Source organism: Phoca vitulina, unplaced genomic scaffold (assembly GCF_004348235.1).
Source record: "Phoca vitulina isolate PV1807 unplaced genomic scaffold, GSC_HSeal_1.0 scaffold12, whole genome shotgun sequence".
NCBI lineage: Eukaryota > Metazoa > Chordata > Mammalia > Carnivora > Phocidae > Phoca > Phoca vitulina.
The window spans coordinates 34,051,008-34,068,197 of NW_022589715.1; the positions used below are offsets into that span (position 1 = coordinate 34,051,008).

At 35.9% G+C, this 17,190-nt stretch overlaps 1 protein-coding gene across 3 annotated transcripts in view; it reads left to right on the top strand.

Moving 5' to 3' along the window:
* Positions 1 to 17,190, top strand: part of PUS10 (pseudouridine synthase 10) — a 74,223-nt gene that overhangs the window by 42,632 nt on the left and 14,401 nt on the right. For all 3 annotated transcript variants that reach the window (XM_032410924.1, XM_032410925.1, XM_032410926.1), the window contains exons 5-11: positions 2,279 to 2,313; positions 5,696 to 5,807; positions 7,879 to 7,940; positions 8,252 to 8,297; positions 10,259 to 10,323; positions 11,703 to 11,788; positions 12,833 to 12,958. In XM_032410924.1, the coding sequence (XP_032266815.1) occupies positions 2,279 to 2,313; positions 5,696 to 5,807; positions 7,879 to 7,940; positions 8,252 to 8,297; positions 10,259 to 10,323; positions 11,703 to 11,788; positions 12,833 to 12,958 (532 nt within the window). The remainder of the gene's footprint in view (positions 1 to 2,278; positions 2,314 to 5,695; positions 5,808 to 7,878; positions 7,941 to 8,251; positions 8,298 to 10,258; positions 10,324 to 11,702; positions 11,789 to 12,832; positions 12,959 to 17,190) is intronic.

Below are 17,190 nucleotides of genomic sequence, written 5' to 3' on the forward strand. Positions count from 1 at the left end.
AGAGGATGGCAGGACATTGCAGATTTGATGGCATCACCTGAAAGTGACTATAGAAAACAGAATTTGCTTCAAAAGAGGAGAGGAAAAGGTCACTAAAAAAGAATAGAAGAACCTGAGTCCCCTTAAAGAATGGACAGATAATTCTCTATAGCTTAGATACCCATGAGGATTTCATTGATGAGAAAAGTTCAGGACTATCTATAGGAGAGCAGTTTGGGAAGTGAGGGAAAGGAATCAAGTCTTGTGAATCTTTTAAGGGATAATAATTTGGGGCACCTGGGTGGCTCATTCGGTTAAGCGTCTGCATTCAGCTCAGGTCATGATCCCAGGGTCCTGGGATTGAGCCCCACGTTGGGCTCCCTGCTCAGCAAGGAGCCTTCTCTCTCTCCCTCTGCCCCTGCCCCCCCAACTCATGTTCTCTCTCGCTCGCTTTGCTCTCTCTCTCAAATAAATAAATAATCTTTAAGGGAAAAAAAAGGGATAATTTTATCATTTGTGAATTGCAGTTAAGGTTTTAATTCAAAAATGACAATAGTAGTTACTATTTGTTAAGTACATGCCAGGAATCTTACTTGGTTCTTTACTTATACAACTTCATTGAATCCCCACAGTCTCCCTTCAAGGGGAGTATTAATATCCCTTTTTGGATGAGAAAACAAGTATTTATTGATCTCTTAAAGTATGGAGGCTGGAGGAAGGTGGGGCAATATGGACTACAAGGTTTCAGCTTTGGGAGATCATTTTTCACTTTTTTCTATGATCTTAAAGTCCTACAAGTCTTAATAGCCTCTATTCCAAAATAGTATACTAATGCCCATTAATGATGACCTTTAGCCACCCAGAATAGTTTAAGTTACATTCATCTTAGTGTAACTCTTTCATTTTACCCATTAGGAAACTGAGTGCCAGAAATTTAGTAAAGCCTAAAACTGGGTCTCCTGACTCCTAGTAATTGGTGTATTTTACCATGCCCCTATACTTTTCCAAGAGGGCTTGAGTAAATGGGAGGAAAGAAGGATGGGGTCTTGTCGTGCTGTCAGTGGCATTAGGTTGAACTAGCAAAGTAAACAAACTACTGAATCAGAAGGTACTGATGAGATGTTTAGGCATTGGGAACAATTCTAGTTCTTACTTGGCCAGTAATTAATTTATTCTGCTTGACTCATGTCTGAACAATGTAATACACCTAAGATTTCCAAATAAGTCTTTAAAGGTATCTAGTGCCTCACTGGTCATTTGAAGTTTAAAAGGACAGGATTCTACATATGAACTGTAACATGTGTGTGTGGGGGGGCAGGCTTGAGGTAGATGTGAGCGATAATGAATGGCCACTTTTGTGACAGGCGGATGCAGAGACTACATATGGTATTTTATTGACTTACACATGTATGCTTCTGTCATGTTCACAAAATGCTATATAATGAGATAGGACATGTCATTAGCTTTCTGTAAAGTGACAGCTTTGGGAGCCTACTGGCAAACTGAGAAATCTTAGTATCATACACTTACTATGTAGTGCATTTTATATGAATTTAATTTAATCCTTATAACAACCATAATTGTGAATGTTATCTCCATTTTAGCAACTTTTTAAGTTTTTTATTAATTCTTCCCAGAACATTTTCTCTAACATTTTACTATGAGAATTTTTAAACGTACAGTAGGGTTGAAAGAATTGTACAATGAACACCTGTATACCCACCTAGATTCTATAATTGTTACTATTTTTCTGTATTTCCTTTATTATGTATTTTGTCATCAGTTTATCCATCCACCCATCTTAGTTTTTGTTGTATTCCGAAGTGAGTTACAGATGTTGGTACATTTTACTTCTAAACACTTACACGTGGACATCATTAATTAGAGTTAAAAATGTGGTAGCCCTATTAAAAAAATGAAAACAAAAAAACTGAGGCTTTCAGTTCTGTTTGGGGGACACAGTAGGTCCTCGTTCACTTTTGGCCTTCCTCTGTGAAATACTAAGAGACTTTAAGAAAAAAAGTGAGCTACTCATGTTAAACACTTATACCTCATTAATGAGATAGAAATCTGTTCCTAGGCCACAAGCAACCCAGCACTGCAAAGTGGCATCTTACCTCATTTCTGATTTTAAATGAGAATGAGGTCATTGCCACATTTCTGAACACTAACTCCTCCCCTAAAAAGGAGAGTTTGATTAGCAAATTAGTTAAGCACTTTAGTAATGATATTGGAACTTCATTTCAATGAACATTTTTCCCCTTTTCTCTTCTTCTGGGTGTGACTAAATTGCCTACAGCATGCTGCATGGTTGCTGGTAAAACAGGAAATGGGGTAAGTAATTTAGGTAGGGAATTTTTTCTACTATTTAAATATAAGCTACCTGATTCTTAAAGTGCTTTTACTACTACTATCTCTTTTTTTAGAGTGACTTCACTAGCTCCTAGAGAAATTGAAAGAAAGAGAAAAATTTTATTATATGAATTTAGGTGTCAACCTTGTTAAATTAGTTTATTGGCATGGCACATTATTAGTAGTCTATTAAAGTGGATTCATTTTTTTGTGGATTTAACATTGAATGTAAATACATATTTTATATTTTTACATTAGGCACTTATAGAATGTAGCTTGGCAAGCTATTATAAAAGAATAAATTTTATACTAGTCTTAGAAACTAAATTATAAACTATACTATAAAAGATACAAAGTAAAATCCTATTTAAAGCAGAACAACAGTGAGTTTATACATAGATAAAACATGTAAAACATAGGTCCACAGTCCTTTATCTGAAACCCTTGGGGACCAAATGTGTTTTGGAATTTAGAATTTTTTTAGATTTTAGAAATGTAATATGGTGGTAAATACCATATATAACATACCCCTCCCCTCCATGGTCTGAGGTGGTACTCTATAATCAAACACATTAATGTGTTTGATTTCTGCAGTGAAATTCTGCAGTGAAACATAAATATTCACATTAAGTTTGATACACAAAGTCTCTAAACAGCCTCACATGTTCAAGTCAGTGTTTGTTTGCCAACTGGTTTAAGAAAAAAAAAAGTCTTTAATTTTCCAGACCTTTTTTGGATTTTGAAACTAAAAATTCTATACCAATATAAAAAGGGCCACATGACTACTTAAGTTTCCTGTGCACTCTGGAGAGAAAAGCACAAAGAGAAGTATAGATTTCTGTATTCGAATCTTATATTTGGTTAAGTGATTTATAAAAAAAGTAATTGAGTTGGCCTTTTTTTTTTTTTTTTTCACATCTGCTTTTCTGAAAGGGTAATAGCCCTATATCTAGCAAAGGTTTTGGGGTTTAGTTAGGTTATGTTAAATTAGTCTCAAATGCTTGTGATTCTGGCATAATAAAATTTGATCCTATGTTTGATAAATTTTTTAGCATAGTCAAGGCATGTTATTTTCTAAATGTTTCCAGTTTCCATCCACATTGGTTGTGAGTTGCTGTTGTTATTCTTTATTGAAGAATTTTAAACTAAGCTTAGCTCTTCCAAAAGATCCTGTTCAATATAGAGATATTGGCACAGAAGAAATACAGAATACTAATCTTTTCCCTCAGTATCCGTAGTTCATTCTACATTCAAAATATTGTGGAGGAATCATTAAAGAATTGATTCAAGGAATTTAGAAAAATTAATCGTGCTTGGATATTTTGGCTCATCTTTCCTCTGGAATGGTTGTCATATTGTATCTATAGCAAAAGTGGTTGCAGTTGACATCCTCATCAGTAGTTATCTGACACAGGAGAGAGGGAAATGCAGTTACTAAGTACTCAGTTGGGACTGAATTTACCTCAATGACAACTAATGCCTCTAAAGGACCATCAGGCATATGCTAAGAACCTCTGTGAAAACATTTACCGTAAATTATATTAGAAGAGTTATTAAGGCACACTGAATTTGCAGGATTAAAAATCTGGCATTTTAAGTGTTAAGTTTTTGCCTTGTGTAGAAGGTTAAGATTTCCAAGATGTCTATTAACCCCTTTCTAATGTTCTTTAATCTGGAAAGAAAAAATACCTGTATGTTTTTTTTTTTTTAATTGGACTAAGATGTCTAAATCTATTTCAAAGACTATGAAGGATTTAAAATACCAGTAATGTCTTAACCCATATTTTGGATTGCTTTTTGCTGCAACTCTTGGTACTCTCTAGAATCTAAACAATGTTTAAATAGTTTTCTATTCTTGTGTTTTCCATTTCACTTTTTATCCTTTAAAATGAGTTCTCAAACATTAATTACTTTTCAACTGTGATGTTATTTTATGCAAATATCATTAAACTGTTGGTACAATATCAAGATAGTCTTTTAAAATACTTAAAATGTTTCTGATATTCAGAGAATTAGGAACAGTTTAAGAAGTTCAAACAGTGTTTCAATAAGTTCTTGAATGTAGAGAGTAATTTGATTCTTTGTCAGATGTAGGGTTTATCTGAGTTTTTTATTGTTAAACCACAATCCCAAAGCATATGAAAGCATTCTGTGTAACCAGTTATACTCTCAGCTGGATATAGAATGTGTACATCAACCATTTCATAATTTGTATTCTTAGAGGAAAGTCGTCTTTATATGTTTTTTAGATCAATTAAATTTAGCCATTAGCTAAATTATTTTTTATTTTCTACCTGCAGTTAGTAGTGTCTTTTTGTCTTTAAGAATTAAATTACAACGAATTTTTGATATAAGTAGTCATTTCTATCAGTGAAAATTGGACATAGAAAAAATGATTCACAAGTTGGTCCTAACATCTCTTGTTAAAAGCAGCCCTGTATATAGCCATAAGACTGATTTGTAGTTCATAAGACTGATTTGAATGGTGTGGACTTGTTAATTCATTAGTGATATCATAGTATTCTCAGCATAGCAAAGCAGTTTTAATAATATCATACCATACATGCTTTTCTTTCTTTTTATTTAAGTTCCTTTCTTCTTTAAAAATTTCTTAGTAGGCTCCATGCCCAACATGGGGCTTGAACTCATGACCCTGAGATCAAGAGTTGCATGTTCTACCAACTGAGCCAACTAGGCACCCCCTTCAGTTCCTTTCTATAACAATTTTAGGTCACAAACTAAAAGCTAGAGATCATAACTGGGACTTCCCGAAACCTATTTATTGGCTCATGAGTAGATTTGGGGGGAATGTCAGATTTTTATTCAGACATTTTTCTGATATTAAAGTGACAAGCATTTCAGCACATCCATACTTTAGGATTTAATGTTTCTTCTTTAGCACTAAAGTATAGCTTTTACGTTGATTTCCCAAAAGTAAGCCCCATTATTAGGAAGAGAGTAGATGTAAAAATTTTTAGTCTGGATGAGATTATTGTAATACTCAGTTTTATTGTTCCTGAGCAATAAACAATCCCTTCTATTCCATCTTTCTGTCTTCTGACATATAATCCTGGAATCTGGCAATGGTAGTTCAGAAAAACTTATTAGTATACTTTTGTCTTTGAAGCTTAAAAACTGTCTTATATACCATTTTAAAAAGCTGTTTTTTGATTCTACTAGACTATAAGGTCCATGAGCTGAGGAATTTTTGTCTGCTTATTCTCTGCTTTCTATCCAATGTGTAAAAAGTGCCTGGGACATAGTAGGCACTCAATAAATATTTTTAAATAATTGCATAAATTCTTTCCTTTAGCAGAAAAAGTAAAGTTTTCCATTTCAGTGAATTAATTTTTATGTTATTCAGAAAACAGAGTCTGTCGCTGGGAAGAAATGATATAGTTCAGCTAAAAGAAGCCTACAAATGGATAACTCACCCCCTGTTTTCAGAGGAACTGGGTGTTCCCATTGATGGAAAGGTATTGGGTCATCGTCAGCATTGTTAATTTCATTCTCTGGTTTTACCAGTTTTACTTCATTATATGGCAGAGTTTTGATTAGCCAAAATAATCTTCTCTTTAAATAACCCAATGGAGAATTTTTAAGCTTTTAAAATATTAATTTCTAACAGTCTTAAATTGAGAAAGATTTTATTTTTTTAAGACTTCTTTGTGATCTAAGACATTTATGAGTGTAACAAATGTAGTATACCATAATTGACTTGAAAAGATTAGAAATGAATCTAAGCCTTTAATATGTCTATAGTTTAATTGGAGAGACACATGTACTGAGACAAAGCAATATAGAAGTAACTGTGAATAAGTGTAGAGCCAACTCTAGACTATTTAAATTCAGTTATCTGTGGCTAATCTTGTTTTCAGGTACAATCAATCAACTATAGTGAGCATGGGTTCAACCTATCCCACCTTGTTGTATCTCAAGTCCCTCTATTTAATTTTAGGCAAAGACTGCCTTTGAAACCAGAACACTTAGCCATCTCCCCTGTTCCATAATGGACCTTGCCTCAGTCTCCAGAATGGACCAAATTTTAGGAAAGAGCTCAACAAGATATATTCCCAGCTCATCTTAAATTAGATTTTTATAGTATGACTTCATTGCTTCATGATTTCGCTTGAAGGAAATTCCCTGAATATCAGACACACCCCTATTCAAGTAAAATCACAAAACCATCTTTCAAAGCTAAATAGTTAAAAAAATTTTTCACCATTCAGAATTATATAGCTCTGTTTCCTTCTGTTAGTAAGAATAAACTCTCTCCTTTAAACTGAATACTGACAGAATAGAGAATAAAACCACTTCACACATATACGGAGGGGAAATGAGGTAATGAAAGTACTTTGGAAATTAGAGAAGTCATTGATGCAAAATATTTTTACCTCAAACTTCAGTTTTGAAGCATAAGTAATTTTACATGTTGAATTAATGAGAACAGAAAATAGAAAACAAAAGATGCAACAATGTTCTAATAGATTCAGAATGAGTGAAGTTTTCTTGAGTAAAAGCAATGTCTTGTAATTTTAATTTTACTGTGTAAATTAGAGAGCAAAAAAAATTTAGCTATTCAGTGTTGTGATTCTAGAGAAGCTAATATGCTTGTTGACAATCCAATGCAATCAGTAAATACAGAAATACTCAATAAAAAAGATAAAATTGTTACATGGTACGGCATTTATCATTTTTCTCAATGTGGAATTTTGTTCTCTGTGAAGATTACTGTACATAGAGTATGAAATTGTGCTTTTTTTTGTATGCAAGGATGTTCATTGTAGCATTTTTTAATAATGGAAAAGTTTACAACTTAAACATCCAACACTCCCTGGAGTTGAAGAGATGAAAAGATGTCCACAACATAATATTAATTAAATAAAGCAATTTTCTAAAAGTATGTTTAATATCCTAAGAAGTATATACATTTATGTTTATATTCATAAAAATGGCTAGAAGGAAACACACCTATTACTATGTTCTGCCTCAGTGGTGTGGGATTAAAAATTCATTCTGTTTGATTATTTTATAATTTGTATGTATCATTTTTATAATAAAAATTAAGATCTCTCTTTTAAAACTCAAATCCACTAAGAAGTTTGAGTAAAGTGCCACAAAATAAATAATAGAAAAATAAAGGCTCCCACAGAGATTTTAAGCATGTGAATAAAACGCTTTTGCCTTGCTAATAATTGTAATCATAGGAACAATTATCTCTTTCCAATTCCTTGAATTCTCTTTCATCTTCACATCGAATTTATATACATGTACAAAAATCATACAAATTTATTTTAAAATTTGTTAAAAAAATTTTTTTGGTAGAATAACTAGTGATTGAGCTTTAGAAATAAAAAAAAACAAAAAACAAAACTATTTCCTTTCCAGCTGCCCCATGCACAAGCTGATTTGAGAACAGTAGTATTTCCAGTTTTCCTTGCCACTGTTTGTGAGCCAATCTTTGAGAATTAATTTCTATTTCCATTCATAAGTGGTTAGATGTTGGTTTCCTTTTGCTCATTTTTAAACTGTCTTTATAATTTTTAGAGCTTGTTTGAAGTGAGTGTGGTCTTTGCTCACCCAGAAACAGTTGAGGATTGCCACTTCCTGTAAGTTGCTACATAAACAACAATGTCAGTTGTGTAACATTGTTAATGCTTTTTTGGTTTTCATGAAACAGTGTTCCTCCTCTTTGTAATGAGCATATCAGAACTTGTCATGTCTGTTAGTAGGTTTAAAATGTGCTGTCTAATATAAGGGTGTAGGCATACCAGTGCAGCTGGTGTAGGGATTCATTTTGTCTGCTCTTGATATATTGAGTTTAGCAGCCATATATATTAAAATATATAAAATATATTTGAATTATATTCACCCCAAAATAAACTCATTAACTTTTTTTATTAACTTAAATTTTACTTAGACGTGCAATATGCCCAGATTGCTTCAAGCCAGCCAAAAACAAACAGGTAAGGATTCCTCCTTTTTATTCTTTATTGAGTTTTGTCTGCACTGAATATTCAGATTAACAGCAAAATGATATGCGTTAGAAATACTGGCAGTGTATTATACTAAGAATCATTCTTTAAATATTTCCATTTGCTACATTTATTTTAATTTTTTTTGAACTCTGAATACCTTTGCCTCTAGCTAGGAAGTCATAACACAAACATTCTCATATTTGTGTCGCTGTCTGGGTTGTGTCCCTGGTGTTGTTAAATTTAGAACCAGTGTTTCAGTGATGTTACTGTTACCCATTTGGGAGAAATTCAACTTTTAGGTTTTAATCCCCAAATTAACTCATTGAGGAAAATCCACGTTAATTATTAGCATTCCAAACTTTTGTCTAATATCCATTTTCTAGGAATTGGTATTTAAGAAATATAATCCAAAATAAATTATTTTACTTAGGACAATCGGAATTAATATGGCCTGTTTCAGGCTACATTTGCAAAAGGACATTTTATTTAAACTTCCCTTTATTTGATGTGAGCTGGTCTTCATATTAATGAGCAAATTAGTTAGCATATATTTTTAGTTTCTACTATGCCAGGAGGGAATGGCAAAGTAATGATATTGGCAAGATTTCATGCCACAGATACCTAGCTGGTTTTATGCAGAGACTCAGGCATTCTTAGTTTTATTAACATCTATTTTGCTGTTATGGTTGTTAAGAAGAATATAAGCATATTACCAAAAATACATCTATTGGTCTTTACTCTTGGCTTTGATTAGTTGCCGAGCCTTTTGGAACTGGGTGCGGGGTGGGTGTTGGGGGAGAGTTTGTAACATTTGTCGAATGCCCTGTGCAGAAATAATTTACAAATGCAGGCAAAGCCTAAAGCACTGCTTCCCACCTTTCTCACATCGTGGTACACCTAGAACATTACAATGTTTGTCCAGCACCCTGAGGTCAACAAATGAAGTTGCTCTAAGTTGGAGGCAATGGGCCGGGGAGTTCTCTCTGTCTAGGTCCTGCCCTTCTGCCCTTGTGAATTAGAGGGCTCAACATCTTAGGTACAATTATAGCTTATTGCTTTGCCATACCAGTTGGAAAGCTCTGTCCAAATAACCTGTAGCCATATTTATATTGAAGATCTTGTTTCAGTTTTTGTTATCTTTGACGAAATATACAAGTACCAGCACCAAATAATGGAATAAGGACATTTTTGTCAAAGCATCATCGACACCACATCATTTGGCCAGTAGTACAGGTGTATGTAGCTTTCCTGCCTTTTTGCTGGGAGCAAATTACATGACCTTTTGAGATTCTTTCAGGCTTAAGATTTCATATCTTAACAAATAGGCACTTATTTTTCGGTTTTAACCCTATACCTAGGGCTTCTCCAAAATATGGTTTAGAAAACCATTGATGATAAACCGTTGAGATGCCTACATGTGCCTCTTTAGAGTCAAGCGTAATTTCTCCAAACAGAAGAGACAACTGTGATTGATCATAGTAAAGCCATTTTATACGCAGTAATTCATTCTAGTGTATCTATGATGTGGTTTGGCTTTTCTGGTCTTAAAAAACCCAGTGTGGGACATTTGTTGTAGATGCCCTTCTATTCAGCATGGTGGATTTGTTTAATTTATCTGTGGCTGGTGAGTGATGTTGAGTTGCTAGATGCCAGGTCATACTGGTTGGCTCTGTTTACCTCTTAGCCTGGCAGCCTGCTGCTAAATTGTTTTGCTAGATCTACCTGTTATTGTGGACATAGACTAAATTGAAAAAGAGGGTTGTGGGGAGAACTGACAGTATGAATGCTTAATGTTTTATTTTCTTAAGCTTTTAAGTATTTCTGTCCTGTAAGTATGGTTTAAAATGATGTCATTTCTCCAACCATGTTCTATGTTTCACCTCCGATGTTTTCTTGTTTTCTTGCCTGGGTGATAAAACGTCTTTTCTTTTCATTTTTACCTTATATAGTCAGTGTTCACTAGAATGGCAGTTATGAAAGCATTGAATAAGATAAAAGAAGAGGATTTCTGCAAGTAAGTAGAAGTATAGACACATGGGAGCATCATGGAATTTTCTAATAAAAGGAACGTTAGAGATAATTTGGATTATCTCTAAAACAAAACTGGTTGTATTTCAGGGATGATGATTGTGTCTTAGTCATTGTTATATCCCCACTCCTTGGCACAGTACCTGGCATGTAGTAGTGTTCAATAAATGTTTGTCAAACTGATATTTGAATTTATGAATCAAACCCAACTTCTTTATCTTTAGAAGAGCATATTGAGGGAGTTGACTTGCCTAAGATTTCAACTGGGTAATAGAGTGGACTTAGAGCCAGGGTTCCTGACTCTCCAGCCCAAAGCTGGTCCCATTACATCCCTCATTCTGCATTTCGAGTATTGTCCATCTCCAGAAGAGGGAGAAAAAGGCTCATGAGTTCTTCACTTGTTAAAATATGCTGAAATACAATAAAGCTTATATTTTAATTCTCATTGTGTTTATTTTATTTAATAAAATATTATCATAGTTATCCTTCCAGAATATCCTTGAATAAATTTCAAACAATGAAGCTATGAAGAAGGTTTTATTTATTTTACTGACTAAAAGCAAGCCTCAGAAAATGGAAATATTTCTATTAAACTTTAGGAAGTAAAGTTAGCTACTCTCTATAAGCAATAGTTCCTGAGTTTCTAAGTAATTTTTTTGTTAAGACATCTTAGGAAACTGTGACATTTTCAAGCCAAGCATTTGGAGTAAGTCCATATCTAGTCATTTACAGGTAGACTCCAGTCCATGGCTTTGGAAGTTCCCAGATGGTAGACAGAAAATAAAGCCATATATTGCTCTTTCCTGTCTGTCTTCAGTTAGATTGAAGTTTCTTAGCTAAAAGGGCAGAGTCTGTCACATTCCACTTTTTCTGGCCCTGAGGTCATAGTTGGAATGAGAAAGAGAAAGAGAGAAAAATGGCAGAGACCCTCCTCACAGGTGGGACTTACTCCTGTGACTAGTCTGTCACTGCACACCAACTTTACCCGAATGATTAAGGGTTTTGTAAGCTGGCACCAAGTGTTCATGGATAGCAAAATGGCTAAAGAACCTGGAGAGGCTTCCACTTCATAAATATGGGTTTTTCTCTCCAATCTCAAGGTTGTTAGAAATTATCATCTGGGAACATGAGGCCTCCTAAGTGAAAGGTAGCAGCAGAGCCCTGATTTACTTAGTGCCACTCTTATGTATTAAAACGTACTTGAGGCCTAAAAGACCCTTATGATTCCGAAACTTAAAGTTAGGGAGTGGCTTAGTCCATGAGACTCGGGCTCTGTGTGTCTCAGACAATGCTGATTCATCCTAGTTATGTGGTTCGATATCATGTCTGGAAAATAGTAGCTGTAAAATTTATTTTGTTTTGCAGGCAGTTTCCTTGTCCTCCAAACTCACCAAAGGCTGTATGCACTGTTCTTGAAATTGAGTGTGCTCATGGTGCTGTTTTTGTGGCTGGTAAAATATTTAGTCTAGAATATACTTACACTGTCAACTTACTCTCCTTTCTGAAAAACTCAAATGGCTCCTCTGTTTCCTTCTTATTTTTATTATTAGGTTCTGATTAGTTACCTCTTTTGAGAATTAGGACTGATAGCCAAGCTTATTTTAAATAGGTTCTATAGGCATTTTTAAGGTCCACTTAGTTTTGTTATTTAAAATGCCATGCCAAAGGGAATGACACTTCTCAGGTTTTAATAGTTTCCATCAGAGATGGCCAGTACCCATAGAAATATGGGTAGATGCAGAGACCCAAAACCGATCAGGAGAAACTTAGCCACAGAGAGCATGAAAGTGAACTTGAAAAAATAATTTTATCATCTGCAAAATGACTGAAGACTGAGCTTCTGAAAAAAAAAATTTTTGCATTCACCTTCCCAAGAGGTAATCTAGCAGATAGTTTTTGTTTTGAAAGCTACATCTATTTCACAGTGATACCTGAAATGAAATTGCTCTCTAGTCTCAACTATAATACCCTGCCCCATGGTAATGAAAGCTACCTGCCATTAGTGCAGCTTTATTCTTAAAGCAGTGAGTCATGTTCTGTTAGGGTTGTGGGGTTTTTTTAAATTACAAAAACTTCAAAATTTCCTGTATTGGAACTCTTTGGAATATATTATCACCAATGAGTATTTCATTAAAAGTATTATTAATCAAGTGTAAAAGCAGTAGTTGCTGGTTTTTTTTTTCTTCTAATGATCCTTGGTGTGTTCCTTAATATTACTTGTTCAGTCAGCCAATCAGATTAATAAATATACTGAGCATTCCTTTAGAGCTCATTTGATGATTCATATGATGTCTTTATCCATCTCTTCTACTGTTACCTTAAATCTTTTAATTATTTATATATCTGTGCTGGCTCCCCAAATTAGATTGTTAGTTGAAGGCTAAACATTGTTTTGTGTCATGGCACCTAGGATATTGGCACTCAATAAATAGTTGTTTTATCCTAATGTGTTAATGATACCATTCCATCCAGGCTACCTTATGTTTCTTTGGCAGGGAGATATAATAAATATTCCAGGAATTTACCACAGACTCCCTGGATAATTGATGGAGAAAGGAAGCTGGAATCTTCAGTGGAAGAATTAATTTCAGATCATCTTTTGGCAGTATTCAAGGCAGAGAGTAAGTGTTATAATATTCATATTTTAAATACATTGTCATTCATGAATAGTTTCTTGGAGGTGGCAGGAAGGATTTCTAAATTTTGTAAATCACCACCAAATCTGGGCTCCTTGCCTGGCAGCTTCCCATGAACAGGGGTCACCATGTCCTGAGCACCTCTGACTTGGGCTGGATTTCTTTAAAGTATTTCTTTCCTTTCTCAAGATGACTCGGCAAATGCAAAACCACTGAAACTATTTTAAGTGGATGTACTTAAGCTCTGACCTTGGGACACCTCAGACTTGGCCTCTTTTGGGGGAATATGAGGAAATTAAAAGACAACTTCCACATCCAGTGCTTGTTCAAGAATAATCACTGGCAAATGCCTAGCTCCCATCTTAACTGCTAAAATATCCTGGGATAAAGTTCAAGACTAGAGAAAATAGATCAACAGCTACCATTTTACAATGACCTAATGATAGTATGTTGTGTTTTAATTTTCCAGGTATTAATGAGCCCAGGTTTGTGGGATGAGTCAGATCCTGTCAGGTTTATGTTTTCTTTGTCTCAATAGGTTTGTCAGGTCACGGGCAGCATAGAGCCTTGTGATTTCACCTAGGATTAGACTAGAGGAAAGGGGCTAAGATTTCAATTGCAGAAAATAATGTTGTACATCAGGAAAAACTGTAGGCAGTAAATAATGATTTACTTTGAAGTGGGTCTCCTAGCATAATTAGAACACTTTTTTTGAGGAACCAACTAGATATCCACCTTCTCTCTGAAAAGCCTTAAGACAGGCCTGCTTTAGGAATGGCAGGCAGGCAGATGATTGAGAAGAGATATGGCTGTTCCTTCCAGCTCTCTGGCTTGTCAAGAGGAAAGAGCACTTTAAACTATATCCTTCTTATAATTTGTTGCCTATTGGGTTGGTGGACCCTCTTTAAGGGTCTTTAAGAATTGTTTACTGAGGGGCCCCTGGGTGGCTCAGTTGGTTAAGCGTCTGCCTTCAGCTCAGGTCATGATCCCAGGGTCCTGGGATCGAGCCCCTCATGGGGCTCCTTGCTTGGCGGGGAGCCTGCTTCTCCCTTTGCCTCTGCCTGTAGCTCCCCCTGCTTGTGCTTTTTCTTTCTCTCTGTCAAATAAATAAATAAAATCTTAAAAAAAAAAAAAAAAAGAATTGTTTACTGAATAAAGAAGAAATTAACCTAGCATACCTAACATTTTCCAAAATCTTAGCAGTCAAGACTCTGGGATATTGGCATGAGTTTTTATCTACTTAATATTTACATACTGGTTATCTCATAAGAATTATCCAAGTTATGAAGAAGTGAAAATCAAGCTTTAGCACAAGAAGTCTCTTCCAAACTCTTTTTGGGGCCACCTTACTCTCTTTCTATAAGATGATTCAAGAAACTTTCAGTTTTGATTATTTGGGTCCCAAGGAAGCTCCCCTTACCAATAGGGCTGTTGGGAGGCTCTGAAACAGCTGTATATTTCCCCCTTGCAATCTTTCATGACATTAGCTTGGTTTCATTTTCCATTTGAGGGGGAAAAAATTATACCCGAACTGAAAATGAAGCAAACTATGTGTTTAGCATCTGTAATTGTATCCTGAGGAAATTTATTGAGAGCTGCTTGAGAAAAAGCAGACCTCCGTGGCTCCTTGTCGGGGATAAAACCTGTTGTTTGAAATGCCTGATTGGTAGCATCAGTTTGCTAACCCTGTGCATCTCATATATTGTTCTTTCTGTGGTTCACGTCTGACAGCTCTGGGAAGATGGTTCTGACTGTTGTACCTCTATGGTTTACAACTCTCTGAAAATAAGCAGTATTATGTGAAGTAATCTAGCTACTTATATAAAGATTCCTTCCCCATGGGGTGCCTGGGTGACTCAGTAGGTTGAGCGTCTGATTCTTAGTTTCGTTGGGCTCTGTGCTCAGTGCCCGGGTCTGCTTCAGATTCTCTCTCCCTCTCCCTCTCACCTACACTCTCTCTCTCTCAGATAAATAAATAAAATCTTTAAAAAATTAAATAAATAAATAAATAAAAATAAAAAATAAAGATTCCTTCTCCTAAATGGGAGATACAAACTTGTTGCTCAGTTACTTTAAACAGGCACATCATATTATCCCCTTGCTAGTCCCCTAGTTAATGAGTAGTAAACTTTGACACACTCTCAAAGTCAGTGTGTCTAAGAAATTTTCCCCTAACCCATTTATTATTTCACTTATTGAATAAATATCTGTCATGTTATTTCCCTGCTGAAAACTTGTCAGTGACTACATACAGGATAAAAGTCCAAACTACTGAACTTGATCTTCTGAGGCCTTTATTATCTGGCCTCTGCCCATTTGTCAGTTGCATCTTCTGTCTGCCCTGGGTATGAGGGCCACTGCAGACTAGCTAAACTGCTGAACTGCTGATCATTCTTGCACTTGGTTTGTTTTTGTTTTTGAAATATCTGTTCCTTTGAGCAAAAGGCTCAAAGAACTTGCAGAATTAGGGGGATAAGACAAGGCATAATGTGAATTTAGAAAACTCAACCAGGACACCTGGCTGGCTCAGCCGGTGGAGTATGTGACTCTTAGTCTCAGGGTTGTGAGTTCGAGCCCCACGTTGGGTGTAGAGATTACTTTAAAATAAAATCCTTAAAAAAAAAAAAAAGAAAACTCAACCAAATTTTAAACATGTATTTCCTAATACTTAAGATGGTAACTCCTTTTCCTTTTGTTGTCAGCTAATATCCATAATTGCACAGGAATAAAGGGTTAAAGGTTACCCCCAAGAATATCCTTAATGAAGTGTCCAAATTTGAAATACTTTTCTAAAAGATATAATAAATGTCCCTTCTTCCTTTGTCTAGATTTAATGTTTCTCTGGACTTCTCAAGAGCCTTGCTTTCTGCAACTCTTTCTTATTAATGGGCTAGAATTTGTGGAAGTTTTATGGGCTAGTTTATGAACTGGAGATTTCTCGTCTGATTTAGCTGTCACTGGTGGACTTATCTCTTTGTGTCCTGTTCATTCCCTTCACCCCTACCAGGGACAGGTTATGGCTCAGTCACTGTGGATCCCCTGGTGCCCTAATATTATGGCTGGTTTGGAGATGGAGGTGGGCAGGTGTAAGACAGATCGCAGCCCCAGGGAGTCAGTATCTTTCAGCTTCCCAAATGCCACTCTGAACTCTCCATTTAGCTATCCACCCCTACTTAGTGCTACTCTTGAGTCTGTTGACTGCCTAGAAGCTACTGATGTTACTCTGGTTTTTATTAACAGCTTAAAAATGGACTTTAAACATGGAATGGAGGATTCTTTGGGACTTAATGGTTCACACAATCCTACTCCTTGCCTGGCTTAGATTCTCTGCCTCGAGAAGAGCCTGACCCTGTAGCTTTCGTGGCTGCTTACCTGACCAGTTCTCAGGTGTTAACGCAACAGCTTAAATTCTAGGCCTACCTTGGATGTCTAGCCCTTACCTAGCCAGCCCTGCGTTGCCACTTTTGGTGAGACCCATAGCTTTGAGCCCTGGGGGCAGAGAGGAGCCTACTTGACCGTGGCAGTACATGACAGACAACAGCTCAGAGCCTATTTCCCCAAAGTGTTGACCTTGGCTTGCAAAAGGGATTTCTTAGAGGTGAAAGAAGAATGAAATCCTACTTTCTTCACAGCTAAACATCCTAGGAAAGAGGGCTAACCTTCAGTGTCATTTTCATAGGACTTTTCAAGCCTGTTAACCTTCCTTTTTCTAAAATCTACATGGGACCTTTACATACAGACTCTTTTCTTGGAAAAAAGTGGCTGTCAAAATGGTGTTCACCCTCCTTCCACCTTTCCCATTTGTTCTTCCCAGCTATCCCCTTCTTCCTCATCTTGTGCTCTCCAAAGTGGCTGGACCATTGAGGAATAAATACAAACCTCATAGCTCATGCTGTAACTGTGCTCTTAGTACAGGAATGTTCCTGTATGCTTCCTGTCCTAGCCCTAGCCACTATATTACAGTCCTTATCCCTCCACAAACAGTAAGCCCTGTGTCCATTTGTTTGTCTCCCCAGGATCTAGCACAGTGACTTGCACATGCCCACTGTAGATATTTGTTCCTGAATGAATAAATCAGGGTGTGAGTCTGAGTTCTAGCCTCCAATATATATGTTCAGAGATCTTACACTTTGCCAAATTCTAATGACTGACCAGAGTACTCCAAACATAGCAGCCTTTTCTAATCCCTGCTCTGAGAAGACTGGTCTTGCTTTCCC